This window comes from Drosophila simulans, chromosome 3R (genome assembly GCF_016746395.2).
Source record: "Drosophila simulans strain w501 chromosome 3R, Prin_Dsim_3.1, whole genome shotgun sequence".
Taxonomy (NCBI): Eukaryota; Metazoa; Arthropoda; class Insecta; order Diptera; family Drosophilidae; genus Drosophila; species Drosophila simulans.
The window spans coordinates 5,879,605-5,898,786 of NC_052523.2; the positions used below are offsets into that span (position 1 = coordinate 5,879,605).

The following is a 19,182-nucleotide window of genomic DNA, read 5'->3' on the forward strand; positions in this document are numbered from 1 at the left end:
AACATAAAAAATAAATCATACTGTGTTTAAATTGATGTGCGTCTCATAATAAAATTAGTAGGTCTTTTATTGTTATAAATAAAATTTAATTAAAAAACAAACAATAAATGGTACGAGTTGAATGTAAGCACTTGACTTCCTTTTTTTGTATATTCTTTATAATAAGAAGAACAGCCAACTATATTAAAACTATTTTAAAAACTGCGATAAAGTCACTACCAATGTCCAACCTAAAAGCATGTTTCTGGCAGTTTATATATGGTGGAACGAGAAACTTCCAGAAACATGTTTTAGGTTTAACCCAAATTCAATTAAATCAAATTGAGTTTCAGCGACTTATACTTGGGCGCGCCTTGATATCGAATTAGAGGTGTTTAGCCACGGCAAAGTCTGCGAAAGCCGCAACTTTGTTGGCACTCAGCCGAACTCGTTAAAATTGACACCGTACGAACACGGCGGGTTAGTTGGCTGATGGTTGCCGGAGCATGGTAACTCCGAAATTCCGTAGTTGCCGCCAAGCGGGGCATAAAATTACCAGTTTGCCGCGGGCAACTCCTCAATCTCCGCGGAGCAGCTCTTCATTAGGCGGCGGATGCTGAAAGTTGCAGCCAGACCGCGTGAATGTGTCAAACACAAAGTTAAGTTATAAATACGATGCTGATGCTGATGCCGATGCACCCTACAGCTTCCATCTCGGATGCACACATGCTTAGAAGTGGGTGGTCGGTGGGGTTTGTTTGTTTGTTTGTTGTCATGTTACGGCTGAACGACCGCAAAGTACGTGGTCGTTGCTGTGGCTCTGGAAATTAATTGCCTTTTAAGTGAATCGCACTTGCTTTGGTAAACAACTAAATTGGGCTAATGACGCTCATTTTGTATGCTTCAGCCGAGGGATGGGACAAAAGGAGGCAGTGTTGGGTCCTCCGAGAAGTTAGAGGCAACGTGTAGAGTGCTTATGTTGACTTATTACGTATACGACGCGCTGTGCGCCAACACGTGCCGTTTGCGAACGTGTTTCCGGCGGGTAACGCTCATTTGTTTGGCTGCCATCGAAGCTCTTGGTTGCACAAAACGTTGCAGGCATTACGCAACCAAGGGAGTGCAAGAAAATCTCGGCTTGCGTCAGTCGTAGATTGAGATAAGAGGGTGGAAATATAGAAATATGCACTTTTTAGTGCTGCAAAAGTTCTGCTAGCAACTGGGAAATGGAAAAGTTTCTAAACTTGAATCCCTAGAAAAACGGCATGACAGTCCTAAAGCTTTTTTCTGTGCCCGACATGTAACCTGCAAACTAAAGGTTTTTTGGATTTTTAAGAGGTCAACAAGTCAATTGAGTGTAAGGAATATTCATAGTATTTACTATAAGGGGGTAACTAGGATTTCCTATTACATTAAGTCTTATTATTTATAAATCTTGTTATTTTGGAGTTATCAAAATTCAATTCATGCAATTTAAATTAAAAGACAGGCAAAATGAGCTTTCTGGAATCCAAAGAATTATATAAGAAATACTCCTTATTTTTAATATCTTCTTAACAAATCATTTATATACAACGCCGAGTATTTCCCACATATGTAATTGGTTTGAAAATAGGCGTACCACAGCAATATTGTCATATATCTATCCTAACTGCAACCACAATTAGGCAGCATACTATCAGATTGGAATGTCCAAGTCGTCGCCTTGCGTCGATAATCTTCAATTGAAATATTACGCATACGTCGCATAGCTCTAGACCAAAAATCACCACTCGAATGCCGGAAATTGGGGTCTCATAAATTAAGTTGCAATGATGCTCCAACGGAATGGGCATTCGACCCAAGACGATGGAATGCCATAGAATGCTGAGAGTAATGCCGGCACAAATTGGCCGACATCAATCTCAGGTGAAAGAGAAGCTGCACTGCAGGTAACGTCCCACTTATCACCGGCATCTCGGGTGGAACCAGACTATGAGAACTGCATCTGCAGCTAACTGGCGCATGGCAGGCAGGAAGAGATCGGCAGAGGCAATGGCTTCATGATGGAAATGGGGAAGCCACCTTTTTTGGAAGCATACGTTGGGTTTACAAGTCTATGTATAAGTGCATCGAGGGGAAAATAGGAATAAATACTAAGCAATGCGTATAAAAAATTGATAGAGAAAACATATAATTATTATTCTTGATGAAAAATTTATTTATCTTTACACATTTAAATAAAGTTGTCTGTTATTTGTATTTCCTATATCAGATTAAAGTTGGAGTATTACGAGCAGGCTTGTGCGGTGGATAGCGTGACCAAAAAATGCGCCGGCAGACCAAGTGGATGTCGAACAGCCATGATTGGCATTCTGGGCACCATGTTGAGGACGACCTGTGCCTGCCAAGGAACGGATCCCCAGCACCTGTACCAGTGCGTTGGATGGCGGCGTCTGTTGTGGATGAACCCATGTGTGGGTAAGTCGGAGTAACTACGAACATATATGAGTAATGACATTGCCTCTTAGCTATGATTTTTATATTTACACAGCAAAGTCATGTTTTTTCTATATTCTACCAATATTAATTGTTTAACCCGTCTCTTATTAAATACCGCAATCTTCGAATCTTGACAGTTGAGGCTCAAAAGGACTTCCATATGAAGCGATTGGCTGAGCTCGGTTTCCTCACCACCACAACAACAACAACCACCACGACGACGACAACAACGACGACTACGACCACGCGGGCACCACCACCTCCGCCTCCGCCCACCACGACAACAACTACGACGACCAGCATGCAGCCGCGGCAAACGCCAAGGAAGCCTGCGACGCACATCTTCAAGGACGTAATAACGGTAAGCGACTACTTAGGCGTCGGATACTCCCCTTTGAGACCTAATTGCTCCGCTGCGGTCAACTGGTGGTTAATCCCATTCGAATCGCCTCGTTCCGTTCGATTTTAACGAGCATCAACAACAGTTACCTGTTCCGAATTCCCTGCAGCATCCCCCCAGTCCGTTCATCTTGTCCAGTTGTCCGTCCGCCCATCTATCCGCCCATCTGTCCGGCCGTCGGTTCGTTTTCTGTTTTCCAATCAGCACTCAATCAGTGGCTCAAATGGGGCGGCGGGGGCGTGGCTGGCCGAACGGCAAAGCGGACAATATGCCACACAACATACCGGGCCAAACCAAAGTCCACAGCCACACCATGAATGCTGCTACGGATTTTGCCTTGTCCTGCATCCAGCACTCGAAAAAAGCTTATGTTAGGTTCTCATTTCCCGATGTAAAGACGAACAATTATAAAAAAAATAAACGTCTTTAAAATTTTATAAAATCCTATTAATTCTTAAAATACATTTATTCTTTATTTACTTTTTAATTAAAAGAGGATTTTGAATACAGCTTCAAATCAGTTATATCTCTTTTTGCAATTTTCTCTTAGAGTATCGAGGAACTGTATTAATTAGCTCGGGTCTCATTTTTTTCGAGTGTGGGGCGCGTCCTGTTGAAACTCTGTTTCAGTTGCTGCTTGTGGCCCAGTTCCTCGGGTTGGCAAACCGACAAAGCAATCAATTCCTGACCTGCAGCCAATGTAGCTGCCTTTGCTGCTGGAGCGGCAGAAAGATTAAGCCCCGTTCCCTTCCCCTTGGCCAACACACACCGCCACAATATATATATATATATATATATATATATATATTCGCATTCGTTTTCAAACTCTTTAACATCTCTTCTCTCCCTACCGAACAATTGCAACAATGAACCGCAAAAACCACGAAAAATGCAAATAAATAAATAAAAATGTGGAACAACAAATATGAAACAAACAAAAAATGAAATAAAATTGAAAAACCGCGAAACGCAAAACCCAACCGAACAAAAAATGGCAACAAAAAATGTTGGGAAACCGGTGAAACGGCAGGCAAAAGAGAAATCGGAGCCAACATCGGTGGAACACAATTATCTCGATCCGCCCGATTCGATACCGCTGCCCAGCGTGAATGTCGAGAGCGGCGGAAATGGCGGAAATGACGATTATCACAACGGCAACGGCAATGGACACGGAAATGGAAATGGCAATGGTAACGGCAGACGTAAAAATGGCGGAAAGGGACGCGTCGGCAGTGTAGATTTCGATGATCCAGTAATTTTCGTCGACCCAAGGGAAACAACAGAATTTGTGGGCATCAGCATCACAGAGCCGGTAACCACAACAACCACAACAATGGCCACCACGACAACAACACAGCCGCCAAGTAAGTAAATGCAAGTGGGTCATAATATGGACCACCCAGTCCGTTGGAATCTGGCATCCAATTGAGGTCGTATCTGTCAGAAAAATGTTATCCCTTTGCCCGTCAATTAGAGGGCACATATTGGCCCGGCCTCTGGTGCATCATCTAAACTTTTCAGCAGCTTCGTATAATTTATGTGGCAGCCATATTGCGAGAAAAATCTGGGTCTAATTTATGGAAATTTTCCTAATAAGAATAGATTACAGTCACTAAATCAGCCACCGCTAGAAAAATTTATTTAAAGCATCTTGATCAAATATCCAGAAAAGATGCTAACAAGAACTAATAAGCTTAATGATAGTTATAACCACACTCAACATGGAATAACTAATTTTTAAAAAAATCAGATTTTTTTTTCGTGCACACACATCACTCACAATTTTCGTTCTTTTGGGTATCGTTTCCGTTTTGAAGTTTTCAACATAATTGATGCGGTGGCTGCGGTTGTTTGGCTAATTGAAAGCATAACTCAGCGGCTGGCGTTATTATTATTTTAATATTTTGTGCGGCAATCATTTAATATTCAGTATCCGCCATGGTTGTCTCACCCGCCCACATCCAAAAGCATGACCGGAAATGAGTTTGCTTTCGGCCGATGTGGCAATTATTCAAGTGTACATAGTGCATATGTGCGGCAAATCGCCTGAAAGGACCTCCAAAATGCCGTAGAGTCTTGCGGACCTAGGACATTGGCAAATCCGATTAGGTTTTGAATGCCAAACGCACACATATCACTCGACTGCACTGTGATAATACTTCCGTTATTTAAAACCTCCTGCCGAGGACAGCGTATATTGTCCATTCATTTATCACAGGGACTCCGGGCTCGAAACGTGTTTACAAACATCATTAAAAATGTAAATGAGTTTGTTTGTTTGCCCACCGTTCATCAGTCCATCCGTTTGTCAGTCATTCGGTCAGTTATTCAGTCGGTCCGTCCGTCATCCATGTGGTCAGCTCGTCCATTGGAATTATTTAGACACTTGGGACATTCGGCTTTGAATTTTGCATGAAATGTTTCTGCCCGCAGCTGAACCCCGTTTGTGCCTCATTTAAAATTGATTTTGCTCGGGAAGTGAAGCAGAGATTTTAAAACTATATTTAACCATTGTAGACCAGCGACCCCCGTTTAAATATTTATGTGCATGTTATGGCGACTTTATTGGCAAAGTTGAGCCTAATAGGGATTTTGATTAGATGGCAAAGCCCCAGGTGCCAGTTAAGTTGCATCTTGGCAGTCTAAAGTGCCCTTTGATAGTAATTAAGTGGCAAAGTCTTCCACTCCGACTCCCAAGTGTGTATGCATGTGCAAATTTGTGCTATATAAACACGAATCCCCTTCACCAGCCACCCGGCAAAAGTTTTTGGCCAGGAAAAACTCGTAATGGCGTTGATGACATGATGAATGCTCCACATGAGTGGCGGACATCCGTTATTTGGGCATGAGTGGCAGGGTCGCATTGTGTACGTTGGCTGCCACCAAAAAAAAAGGCTGAAGGGATGTGTGTCTTTTTGGGGTGGTGCAAAGTCAAGACCAAACGGACACACTTAAATCCCAACAATGTGGTGCAAGTAGAGTGAGAATTAAGTTAAAGGCGTTAAACTAGTTTACAAACTTGAAGTTTCCTTTATTAATTGAATCACTTATTTATCATTGAATAATTTATACATATGATTTTATTTGCAGGAAACTGCGTTGTCCAGCGACCACGTCAGTCGGATCAACTTATTCGGGAAGGCAGCAGCAAGCGAGTAAGTAAATTGTTGCGAAATCAAAAACAATTACAATTAAATGCCAAAAATATTCCAAGCATTTAAGTGTTTTATTTATTAACGCACTTAAGTGAAAATGGCAAGTCTGAAGCCAAATAAGTGTCAATTAATATTTCATTTATATTTATGCCCGGCTTTGTTGTTCGGAGAGTGCTTTCTGGTGCATTTACATAACTAAAAGTTAAGCCGGAGAAAAATGGTCAGTCAGCCGAAAGTTGAAATATTCGTACGAAAAGTTGGATTTAAATCTAGCACGTGGCGGCATGTGCTAGGTAAAAATAGGGAATCAAAATATATAAATAGGAATTCAGCTGGCGAAGTAGAGGGGGAAATAAATTTCGCTTTGTTTGCGCACTCATTTAATTATGAGTACACCGGGCGTATACGTAATGCACCCGCACAATGCCACTTTATTCCTTCACTCATCGCGGGGAATTCCTTCGTTTCAGATCTACTCCTTGGACGACGTCGAGTGCAGTGAGCTGTGCAGCTGCGGCGAGTCGCTCATCCTCACCTGCCACGCCCTCTGCGTGCCATTCGCCCCGTGCCGCACCGCCCTCGCCTTCTACAGCCACGCCTCCCCCGCCTACCAGGCGTTCCGCGGACGCTGTTTGTGCTACTCGGGCCGCTTCATCTGCATGAAGCCGCCGCTCGGGGAGTACATTCTGCCAGGTGAGTTGCCAACTCCTCCTTCTACACACTTCTCCCCTCGAAAGGATATCAGTGTGTGCCTGACTGCCTAGCTGCCTGACTGCCTTGTTGCGGAGGTCCTGCGGTGGCGTGTCGGGTTCGCAGTGCGTTAAGCACTTAGCGATTATCGCCAGCGACAGGCGATGACGAGGCACGGCTGTCAGGAGGAATGCAGCAGCATTTTTGCGTGTGGCTGCCCGAGAACTTTTCCAAAGTCCTACACTAAGCAAATGGAAATTGTTGTAGCGTTTTAAAATATTAGATTGGTTGTAAGCAGAACACAAATAAACTGCTATTCATATTAAACTTTTAAAAATTTAAACATGCGCTAAAATGTTTTTAGTTTTATAAATACCATATACGCAGCAGGCCTATATAAATTACATGTAGAACTTTTATGATAAAAACGAAGCGTAAAATTAAATGACACTAAATCTCGTTTAATTATAAAGCAGCTTATTTAGTTTTAGGAAATAGTTTGGTCCTATTTCTAAGAATCGCAATATTTTTCCCGAACATAAATCATATTTTGCCAGTACCCTGAACAACTTAAAGCCGATTTCTCGCCAAAAGCAGCACGCACACATTTCTTTAAAGCCTTTGTCAGAGGGCCTCTTCCTTCGCCGAGTAGCCACTTTAGAGGGTATTTGGCACAAAAAGGAAAGAGGAGCCATTGTGGCAGCAAGGTTGCGTGGTCCTTGTCCACTTGCCACACGGCACTTGCGTGCGTTTTCGTGCGCGGACCCTGGCAGTAAATTACATTTGCTGCAATGGATGCGGCACTCGCTACATATTTCGTTCCTCTGTTCTCGCTTTCAGGTGGGATATTCCTGCTGCTCGGATACAGTGCCGCGGATGAGGCGCTGCTGAGGCCCCACACCAACCTGGGGGTGCAGGATGCCGTGCGGGCCCTGCAGCAGTACGTAACCACATACATCGATAATCAGGTAAGCCACCGGTCCGCCGATCGCATAATAAAGTATGGCCAGCAATATATTAATTGCATTCCGACGTTGGTTTACTCATCCCCCTCCCAATTCAGACGCAGTGCACCCTCACGCTGTTCAATATGACCGAGGAGAACATCATCATTGCTGCGCGGTTGCCGCACGACGGCAAACTGAAGGATATTGAGCTGCTGCGTAAGGAGAAGGTTCGTTGAGATGCCACAGGCAAAACTCAGATGCACAGAGAGAAATATTAATGGGTTCGAAGAGCCACTTGCATACTTGCTGCAACTTTATATATATATTGCATTCGAAAAATAGTAGCTTAATTTAAATTAATACAGTCAAATTCCGGAGTTCCGATTCGAATATTAATTAAAATTGTTTGAACTACATTATGTGGCAACAGCGTGTGGCAAGTAATGAAGTGAAGACTGCATCCACATTTTTTCTTATAAGTGATGTTGCAAAAGCCCATAATATTTACCCGTGTGCTCAGCGGCAGCAAATCCATTTCCCGAACTAATCCAATCGACTACTATTACTGCTTATCTGGCTGTTTGCAGGACGAGTGCACCGCGATACTGAAGACCATCAGTCATCAAATCAATAGCGAGCACAGCGAGCTTCAATCCCACCGACTGCTGAGCATTTTCAAAATGTCCGAAGTCGAGGTCGTTTGGCCCGAGAGCACAAGTGCGGCGGCCAGAAGTGGACATGGTCCTGGCCAGTTTGCCGGATGCCACCGGCTGCTCTACGCGGCCATGCTCGCGCTGGCGTATCTCTCCAGCTGGACAACGCTGCGTATGAGCGATGTGGCGACATGACAGCCGCATAGCTGAAGGATTAGAGCCAGGACAATTGCATAACTGTACGTAGTAGATATTTGTAGGGTGGGATAAACAGTGGGAAATGCGCCAGGCAAAATGCGATACATGAAACGATAGCGATTACCACAAACTATAAAGATATGGTGCATACTCTTAGGCGCCGCACATGGCATAGCGTATTCATAATGTGTTGTATACATCTAGTGGCTAGTTATGTGTTTAGCTGCGATTTTCGTGAAGCTTTGTTGTTGATCTTTAAGGATGTTGCTGTCTCTTTTGATACGTACATACATATGTGAAGCATTACGGGATATACACACATACAAAGAAAACTCGTAGGACATACGCCTAGAACTCATCTAGATTAATCTATAATTTAATGTGAAAGGAAACTGCTGTCTACATAATAATATTGTTAGCCGATAACAGAGGCACACTCGATAGTTGGATTTGATGTGGCGTGTACATAGAAGGCATATGCATTAAGTACTATCCGTAGCTAGAGTTTTATACGGTAAACAATAATAAGAACTCCTGCCCGTCTGTCCATACGTCATTATCGCACCCAAACACACACCTAGCATCGCTCTTTGAGCTCTATAAAGTTCTTAGCCGCCTCAATTAAAAAGAATTATTAACCGCCTTAACTGTGCTTACTTTGTTAACGGATGTGTGTGCCTCTTCTGGATATGCCAGTTCTCTTTTGATTTTTAATTACAATTTAATGTGGCATGGCATACGCCTTTAGGCTTTTCCATCTGCCTTCTGCCGGGCAGACAAATAATAGTCAGGCGTGCGAATGAACTCATTTAACGCATTCACATTCGCATTCGCGGCTGAGCGTGCAAAACGTTATTGTTAATTTATTTCATAGTTTTCCGTTTCGTTTGGAGGTGCGAAAACAATTACGGTTTCATTATCAATTATGCGTTATGCATTTCGATTGTTGCCACAATTTCACCGGGGCGGCTTTCACCGCGACCTCGCCTCGTTTCAACAGGTTTCATTGCTTACCCCGGAATCCAGAATCCTGAATCCTGATTACCGTTTCAGTTCGCTGTACATACTCTTACCACTTTGAACTCAATTTACGTAATTAAATACTAACAGTACATATCAATATGAACACCTAAACGAGTTTTACACGGAAGCGAAATTCTTACAATGTCCCTCGATTGCTCGAATCTTTTGTACATAGTTCTTTATACCACTATACTATGCATAATATTTACAACGATATACAAGAAACAAAAACACTTGGCTAAACCAAACCCTATGAAATATAATATAAATACTTGATTCGCGTTAAAACAGCAAAGATGAATTGTATATCAGACGAAACTTCAGTTGAGCCTTAAATAAAGTATGCAAGAGCCAGGAAATAGCTATTGTAAATAGGAATATTATGAACACCTGAGTGAATGGAATATCTTTGAATAACAGTCGAGTGTTTGACTTAAAGACTCACGCTACTCACGCACTACTCACTTTAAGTCTAAGCTTGACCATTTGAAGGAAAACTTGTAGCAGTGTGAAATGTGCGCATATTGAAAATGGTCACAATCATGAAAAAATGTCTTCCTTAATGCATATACTCGGCGATATGTATTATGTTTATACACATTAATATATATATATACACATTCTAACGAATACCTATACGATATCTGGCAAACCCCTAGCCTGCGCTTCAGTTAGACGAAAGATAATGTAATATAGACACCAAGGGCTAAACCGTATCACTATCGAATATCCTTGCAATTATAACACTGTTAACACAAATTAAATCTAACCGCAACATATCTAAGTCAAATATACCCCTAAATAAATAAATATATATATATATATATAAATAATTATACATATGCGTAAAGTTATAAACGTTAGAGAGCATTGAAAACTACTTTAATAGTCTTTAGAGAAAGCATCGCTTTAACCTAAAAGTATATAGGCAGCATCAGCAGAAAAGTGTAAAGTTTATTGGAAACCTGCTTCTAGCTAAATATTAGACGAATTTAAGGCTATCCAAACCAAACACTAACTTATCGGAGCAGCTCGTAGGTCGCTAGGAATAGGGAAAATTAGTAGAATTGTTGGGGCATTGGATTTCAGTTCATTTGCTATCCTATCCGTATCGTTTGATGGCCCACGAATGCAGCAACTAAGTCGTTATAGTTTCGGATCATATCGCTGGCAGGTCGACAGTATTGTTTCATCTCATCTCCTCACTTTTTGGGGTGCGGACAAAGCGTAGCTACAATGTAAAGTACCGTTAAAGTAAACTGATAAATGAAAAGTGAAAAAATGGAAAAATGAAAAAACGAGAACCGAAACATAAACAATGATGAAAATTACAAAATAGTCGCATTAATGTAAAAAGCAAGCAAAATGCAGAGGGAAAACTAGCACTCAAATAGCAATCTGTAGCATGGGTACGTGAATTTGAATGGCATCGTAATGAAACGCAAAGCAGAGCGAATACTTTGAAAATTATGCATGAGGAAAACGAGAGCCATACTTCAAGTTTAAAGCTGCAAGTTGAAACCTACAAAGTAAATGATATATCAATAAATATACGATATGTTAGGAATGCGCACAAGTGCGTGATTTGTAAGTAAGCGGGCTTTATGTTAGCGTATACAACCGAATTGAGGTATAATGGATACAGATAATTTATATATAAATTATGAAACAATGCAAAGCGAATAGAAACCAAGCGATACGTCGTAGCATATTTGTAATAAAAACAATGTAAGTGAAACAACAAGAAGAACAAATGCGAAAAAATAAAGAAACCACAAAATATAGAAAGTAAATACTGCGTGTACTTTTACTTGGCCAGCTGAAATAAATATCTTGGTAAGTTTTGTTCGCAAAGGTAATTTTAAAAATATTATAAGTATTTATGCATTAAAATAGTTGTTCAAGAATATATATAATAAATGAGTACTCAATGACTTCACTATAAACGGAAGTCGCCTTAAATCGGCTTAAATGTAGGTAAGTAAAGGATTTGGTATCTGTTACTTGTTTCCGTTCTGCTTTCTGGGCCACATGCCTCTCGATGTGCACTTCATTATTGACCCCCAAAAAGGCTCCCAGCGATCGGCAACTAAGTATGTGACACTATCGAAGCCATCGAACAAAGCCAGCACACAATGGACGGCAAGGGAGTGCTGGAATTGAAAGGAACGGAACAGGGGCGGTAAACAACAAAGACAGCGCAATATGAAGAAGACCTGAACACTCGGTAAAAAAAAGCAGGGTAAACAAGGGCAAAAAGGCGGCAGTAGGAAAGCAAAACGAACTGGCTGAAAAGAAAAGCCAACCGCACACAATGCTTTTGAATGTGGGGCCATGGAACAAAAGATGAGCCGAAGACAAAGACACTTGCTCAAGGCAACGCCGTTTCATGGCTTAAGCTCAAGTTCCCTGGGAACCACTCGACTGCACTCCACACACCCACAAGCATCGGCACATCCACACACACATCTACCAAAACACACACAAACACACGCGGGCGTACTCGAACAACAAAGAGTAAGGTCAATCATTGGAATTTTGCCAGTTAATTCGCATACAAAAGGCGGTGGCCCAGAAGAGAACGAAAATAACACGACCTCCTTCTAGCCTTCCCAGCCCCTCTGACCCGCCACGCCCACTGGCATGCTGAGTTTGGCATTTATACTTCCACTTAATTAGGTAATAAATGATTGAAGAAATTATGTCTAGACGTGAGGACAATTCGGGATGCCTTGGCTGAAACGCACACACACACTCACTGCAAATTCATTCATGGCACGTGAGGGGTTGAATTTTGCGAATTTCCACACAATCACCCATGCTGCTTTGCGACATCCATTTAAATAGGATTCACAATTCATTCTCACCGCGCCGAACGTGTTTTCAAAGCCGGCATAAATTGTAAACAATTTCTTTTTGATTCAATTTGTATAACCTGCTGCCGCTAAGTGGCAATGCTTTTATACAAAGCCCCGCACGAGCATATGTATTTATTTCGCATTTTATTTAGCATCCTGAGGACGAACGATCCCTGAATAGCAAAACTGCGAATGAATCGTAATGAAAGCGGGCACGGGGCGGATACGCGATGCGGGCTTGCCAGTTCATTAATATGGTGCAAATGCTGAAGGTCGATGAAGTGAGCCATGTATTGCTGGGTAAAAAGCACAATAAGAAAATGCGTTTCAAAAGCAATTATCATACAAAACGGCAAGAGAGTGAAAAAATACTTATTCAAAATTGATTAATTTATGTAAACTGTGGCAGAGATAATATAATAATTTTGCATATTACAAGAGAGGCAGCTTTATCTTGTGTTTAATAAAAATAGCAACTTGTTAAATTTCTGTTTAAGTTTTATGGTCAAATAGAGATCCTAATTGTTTAACTATTTCGTTCATAAATGAACCCTAAATAAAGCTTTATTTTAAAGTAAATGCACTCTGAGTTATTAGATATGCCACACTATTTCTCTCACTGTACAGGAGTAGTCACGGCTGTTGTAGCACGCACATTTATCAGGCGGCGATGATTACGTGGTTGCCATTTTATTGCTAAAACTGTTGCGCCTCTTTGGAGCTCCAGTAGCGCCCTCTCTTTCGCTCCAGTTCGCCGGTCTCTTTCTGGTGGAAAAAGTGGGCCTCTGTCTGTTTGTGACTTTGTTGCCGCTGCTGGCTTTGTTCTACTTGGAATTGCCTTTTATTTTGTGCTAATTGAAGTTGCTGCCATCATAATTTCCCCCAGCACAGCTCCCACTCACTCACACACATGTTTGCCGTTTGACTTTATTGCCGCATCTACGTTCCGCCTGTTTTTGCAATTTTAATTAAAAACGTGTTTATAACAGCGCAAAATGCTGATGAATGAGCAGAATAATTTATTTCGAATATATGTTCATGTATAAGTTGAAATAGAAGGCTTAAACAGCACGAAGTGCACTGTGTTGATTGGAAATAGGCTAATTAATGGCAATTTTACATCTTCGTTTAGAAGAACATTTGATGTAAAAAAAACGGAAATTTATTGTAAACAAAAGGTTAGCTTTTTATTTATTAACTTTTACTTATACAAAGGCATCTAAAACCAATGATTAATTGTTTTGAATTCTTTTGAAGATATTTCCTATAGGAATTCGTAACAATAATTGCAAATTTAATTGTAATTCTTTTATTTAATTTTTAGTTTTTAGTTATGATTTTGAACCGAATAAAATATTTCCTTAATTGCACGCCATCGAACGGCTAAAAACGAAAAATCGTAGTGATTTAATGTTAAGCCGAAATTCCTGGCGACATGGCCTGAAAGTATTCAGCATTTCTCGCTGCAATTTATTGCACATAAGGTAGCGAACCCACTCACACCATCGCACTGCCATTGCCACATTACGAATTCCTTTGCATAACGCTGTGGGGAATGTATATTGCCAGGATGTCGAGGGAAGAGCCACGGCCGCAAGGAAATATGCACCAGAGCATCCTCAGCTGGAGACGCCTCAGCTCCAGCTCCAGTTGCAGTTGCAGCTTCAGCATCAGCTTCAGCTTTTGAACCAGCCTCAGCCACAGCACAAAGAATTCAATTGAATTGATATTCAAATGCGCTTTGCCAGCAGAGGCATCCATTATTTGTCGATTTTACACATGGCACATGGCAAATGTAAGCGAAAAATGCACGAGTCGGAGGAGAAGAAGCCATGCATATAGAGGTATTCCAGGAAAGTGCGAAATCCCAGTTCTAGTTTTCATTAGTGCATTTCCAACCACTCTCTCGCCACTCCCTCACTCCACGCAGTGATCAGTGAGCCCTTTTTGATGGCTTCGATTGCTCCGGCGGACTGTGAACTATTTTTACGCCATTTGCCAAAAAGCCAGCGAACCAGCACCTTTGGCCCGGGCGAATACAACAAAACATGGCCAGGACTCAGAGGAGCTGCATTTGCATAACGCGCTTCCCCAAGGAACAAGCAGCGGGGCAGCACAAAAAGAATTGGAATAGGGTGCACTGAAAAGAAATTCGTCTTAAAATTGGAATCAAATATAATAAATATCATAAATTAAAAGGGCAAATCGACTTTACGCCCTACACTCTTATAAATATATAAAATGCGAGCTAATTACAGCTTAAACTTCTGTAAACTGAATTTTCTTTTTATGAACGATAATGCTTAGAATATAGAAGATTGTGCATTCAATTCAATTCTGAGGACATTTTTCCCAGTGTATCTTCAAAGACAGATAGACAGGCTCAGGCTGAGCGTTCGATGGGCGCCAGACAAGCAGCCAAGTGCAGAAATAACACAAAATAGATGGCAATGCGATGGGGAAAATAATAGAGGCGGAATGGAGCAAAAAGTATATGCAGGATCCTATATACATACATACATTCGTATGAGTGTAAGCAAAAACTGCTAAGGAGCCAAATACTCGAGCATTGCAAACGCGGCAAAGTAGCGAAAATTTGCAAATTGATTGCATTCCTGTGCCTGGGCTTCGGTTCGAGCCAGAGCTCAAATATGAAATCTTGGAGGAGTGCAAATTTTGCACATTTTTTCTGGCAACTTTGGGAATGTGTTTTTTACTCGATTTTCGGTCGACTCCGATTGCGATCGCAAAGGGCGCAGAATTGGCAAAACAAAAGTCAAGGAACTGGGCTGTGTTGCTAGTTTATTACATTCCTCACTCCATTTGAGCACGCCTGCTGCTTATTCGGCGCAAATCAAATTATGCAAATCTACGGTTTAATTACGGCCAGCAGAACTCAACTTTAAATCAATTTTTTTTATTCGTTCGTACATTCCGTCTTGCTGATCCTGATGCTGCCTTCTTTTCTTGTTTTATTTGTGTGCATCATAAAATATTCAAGCACTTTGACACACTTCGCCTGCTGGTCGGGGGTGGAGTATTAGAATATTTGAGGGACAGACACAAAACCCGAACGGAACAAGGCAAATTCTGTTGGCCAACAAAATGACACTTAGTGCAAAAACAGGAGAGCGAACACATGCCTAATAAATAATTCAGTGCGCAACAAGCGGACAACAAGCGCACTTGTGGCACCACCGAAACACCATTGGAACACCACTGGAGCACCTCTCCGCCATCCCCATAGCCAGCTGTTCAGGCCGGCCATCCATATTCACACTAGATTGAAATCCAGTCGGATGTGTCTGCTCAAGTGTTGCGTGTTATGCGATGTCCTTCAAGACGGACATTACGCCCGAGTCCAGCGCTCCGGAGAGACATATGCGGGTCATTTGCCGGACGAATGAGCCACGATGAGGGACAGCATTATATTTGAGGGATGTTGCCGCTACGGAGAAATCTTGTTGCGTACAAAAGAAACGAACAATTCAATAAAATAACACGAAAATCTAATACTGAGACACGGAAATGCTTTTAGTCTGGCCGAAACTCGTCAAAATATAAACCGACCGCCTTCTCAACCCACTAAGTACGAGTACCATTTCAATTCGTGTTATATCTGTGTTTTTAAGTGCGTATCCAACAGATTCACCTTTGTCTTGCCGAGCCATGCATGCTAATAAGCCGCTCCCTTTATGATTTATTAGTGCGTGAGTTTTATTGATATTACAGACCTGGGAATAAGCAGGAAAATAATTTTGTCAGAGGTCATAAAAGAGAAAGATGATCCCAGAAAAAATCATTTAGCATCATGATTAAAATAAATCATAATGTATAGGTCCGATGAGTGCGAAGAGGGGCATGAAAAAGAGCCAGAGTGAAACTAAGCGAACATATGCAAGTGAAAAGCGGCATTACGTATACGCCACGTAGCCGACCACGTCCAAGACCAAGCACACAGACGGCAGCAAACAGGCTAAATGCAAACAGGCAAACAAAAATGATTTATAAATTGGGAAGACGTGCATAAAATGCTGAGCACAAAAAAATTTCCACTGCATACGTAATGAGCCTCGATGATTCCCAGACCAGAATAAAATCCTGGCTGGACGGGGCCAGAAAGTGGCATTTAAATGCGCGCATTTATTCACTTATAAATGCTACAAATAAAAATATGCTAAGGGAAATATGCTAAAAAGTCAGACCAGTAAAGAGCAAAAAAAAAACCCAGGCGAAAAGCAAACCGGGCCAAGTGTGTGTGGTTGAAACTTAGTGCACAAAGTGCCATAATTGTATGTGTCTCCCAGCCTTATCCCATCTTTAAATCTCATTTGGCCTGCAGCAGCAGAGGAATTCCTACAAAATTTTTAACTAAAAAAAAAAGAGAGGAAGGGCGGTGCGGGGCAACCCGAAGGGGAACCACTTTCTGGCACGGTGGCTTGGTTACTGCCAGGCAAAAGTAGCTGTTGGCTGTTAGAAGCACGAAGGAAGCTGGCCAGAGATACTATCACCATGCCATGCATGTCGCTTCACACCAGCACAACTCACACACACTCGCACTCACCCACACAGATACTCACACACGCATGGAACGCACGCACATATGCCATGAATTTCATTTAGTTCGTACGTGTGTGCGTTAGTTAATATTGCCCACGTTGTGTGCCTGTGTCTGTGCGCCTTTAAATTACCTCAACCATAAAGTAAACTTGCCAGGACTCAGAACACACACTCACACACACGCGTGGCAATATGTTGTTGATGGCATTTTAAAGATGCTTTGGCTTTGAGGAATATTTTAATTAGTTTAAGTCACCTTTGCAATGGCAATAAAGTGCCACCCGCCGAGGTAACTGCAAATAATGAACCAATCACAAAACAATCAAAGTTAAGACCAGCTACAGATAAAATTTGAGTCCTTTTGGAGTGGCCTGTACTGAAGAATCACTGCACCGGAACGAATTTCTTGAATAAATAGATATTTATTAAAAGCATTTTTTGTTTAATATTTTTTTTTGCAGGTCAAACATTATTTAAATTAAGAGTGGTTTGGTTCAGCAATTTGTTGAACATGACCAAAATAATTTAAAGGCTTAAAGTAATCCATCTGTATGGAACAATGCACGAAGTTCATTATTCACTGCATACTCTTAGCATACTTTTACAATTCTGTGCGGTTAAAGTGAAGTTGTGTTTCAAGTTGACTCTAAAACTTCTGCCAAGGGTCGAGCTTCCTTATTATTTCCTGTGTGGCATAGCTGAAAGTGCATAAAATGCAGCAATTTTCCCGGCACTCTTTAACAGCTGGCATGTGTCTTAGAGGGCGAAAAACATCAACCAGCTCAGCCGGAGTGTCTGTGGGAAATTTCGTTGCATATTAAAAGCATGCCCGACGCTCCGCTGGCCGAGCCAGGATCTTTTGGCCAGGCCAATGATGATAATGCGGCACACGTGCACTAAAATGCAAGGACTTGAAATATTTATAAGCTGACTGGCAGATAAATCAGAGGCGCCCGAACTCAAGCTGTTGTGCCAGCCCGAAGGACTAAATGAAGAAAAATGAAGCGCGGCGTGCTGCAGGTTTTAGGCAAGAAACTGTCAAACTGCCAGCAGTCAAAATCCACTGGGCTGATCCGGAGTGGCGGTCGGAGTGGCTGGGTGCACTTTGCCAATGGGCTTCTCCTACCAGATTGATGCTGCCAAAGGAAGTCGGGCCAAAGCCGAGCTAAGGTCAAAATTTATGCGCGACAGGGCGAACGGAAAATGGCGAAAGTGTTGACAGAGTGCATGGTGATGATGTGTCTAAATATTTTATGTCGCCAAAGATGCGCATAAATATTTGAGTGCCAAAACGTGTTGCGGACTCCCATAGCGCTTCATTAGCCGTTCTGTCAAACTATTGGCTATCGAACATAGAATCTGGGAAAAATCTGGTAGTTAACTCAACATTCAAATATTCATTTTGCGTGTTCAGCAACTGCTGTTTATTAAATCAATGTCTGTAGCGCATTTAATTGATTTTATTAGGCCACTTAATCTCTCCTTTTTACTGTTTGTTACGTTTTACACTGGATATATTCAATTTAAAGTAAATTAAAATGTCTTATTTAATGCTTCCTTCTTCATTTTACCAGGCTTACCCATCACGACAAATTTGGTTAATATGTCTTCTCGGAAATTTACAAACGGATGGACTCCTTAAGTTATCCCAATCACTACACTACCTGTTACAAGCTCATTAAAAAATCTGGTATATTCCGTTACCCAAAAAAACAAGGTATAAAAAATATGTATAGGTATTTTGCTATTTTGTTACTAAAACGGACAACAGGACGTGATGTGGCAGCTTTTAAGCACAAGCCAAATGGAAACCCTTAAGAACTATACTTAGGAGCAGGCTGCGTTGCCAGGCAGCGACCAAATCCATGGATCCGTGAGACCCACCTTGCCCAACGCTTATTTACATGTCAATTGTAAATTGTTTTTCATGTTATCGTTTTTTCGCTCGCACTTTGGTGAACACTTTTCACTTTAGTGATTTGTTGTGCTCTTTGTTTATTCGAGAAATCGAAAACATTTTTTTTTTTTTTTTTTTTTTTTGGATAGATTAATTTAAAACTGTCCTTCGCGGACAATCATTAAATTTGATGACTAAACTTAACGGTAGAGAATTAATTGATTACATAAATTGTTGCGAAACTATACAATAACTGTCGATATTGTATGTATGATGTATATAATAATGTATGTATATAATTTAATTTAATTTGCGTGTCTAATCCCAGAGAGGTCCAAAGG

General features: G+C 41.5%; 1 protein-coding gene across 9 annotated transcripts in view; it reads left to right on the forward strand.

Moving 5' to 3' along the window:
* LOC6727349 overlaps positions 1-11,319 on the forward strand; it is a 108,966-nt gene extending 97,647 nt beyond the window's left edge. For 8 of the 9 annotated variants that reach the window (XM_039296019.2, XM_016176367.3, XM_039296017.2 and 5 more), the window contains 8 exons: positions 2,234-2,439; positions 2,598-2,821; positions 3,891-4,224; positions 5,951-6,015; positions 6,486-6,708; positions 7,546-7,673; positions 7,769-7,879; positions 8,240-11,319. In XM_039296019.2, the coding sequence (XP_039151953.1) occupies positions 2,234-2,439; positions 2,598-2,821; positions 3,891-4,224; positions 5,951-6,015; positions 6,486-6,708; positions 7,546-7,673; positions 7,769-7,879; positions 8,240-8,500 (1,552 nt within the window). In that variant the 3' untranslated portion in view covers positions 8,501-11,319. The remainder of the gene's footprint in view (positions 1-2,233; positions 2,440-2,597; positions 2,822-3,890; positions 4,225-5,950; positions 6,016-6,485; positions 6,709-7,545; positions 7,674-7,768; positions 7,880-8,239) is intronic. The other variant, XR_005544402.2, reaches the window with a different exon arrangement.
* Positions 11,320-19,182: the final 7,863 nt, after the last annotated feature.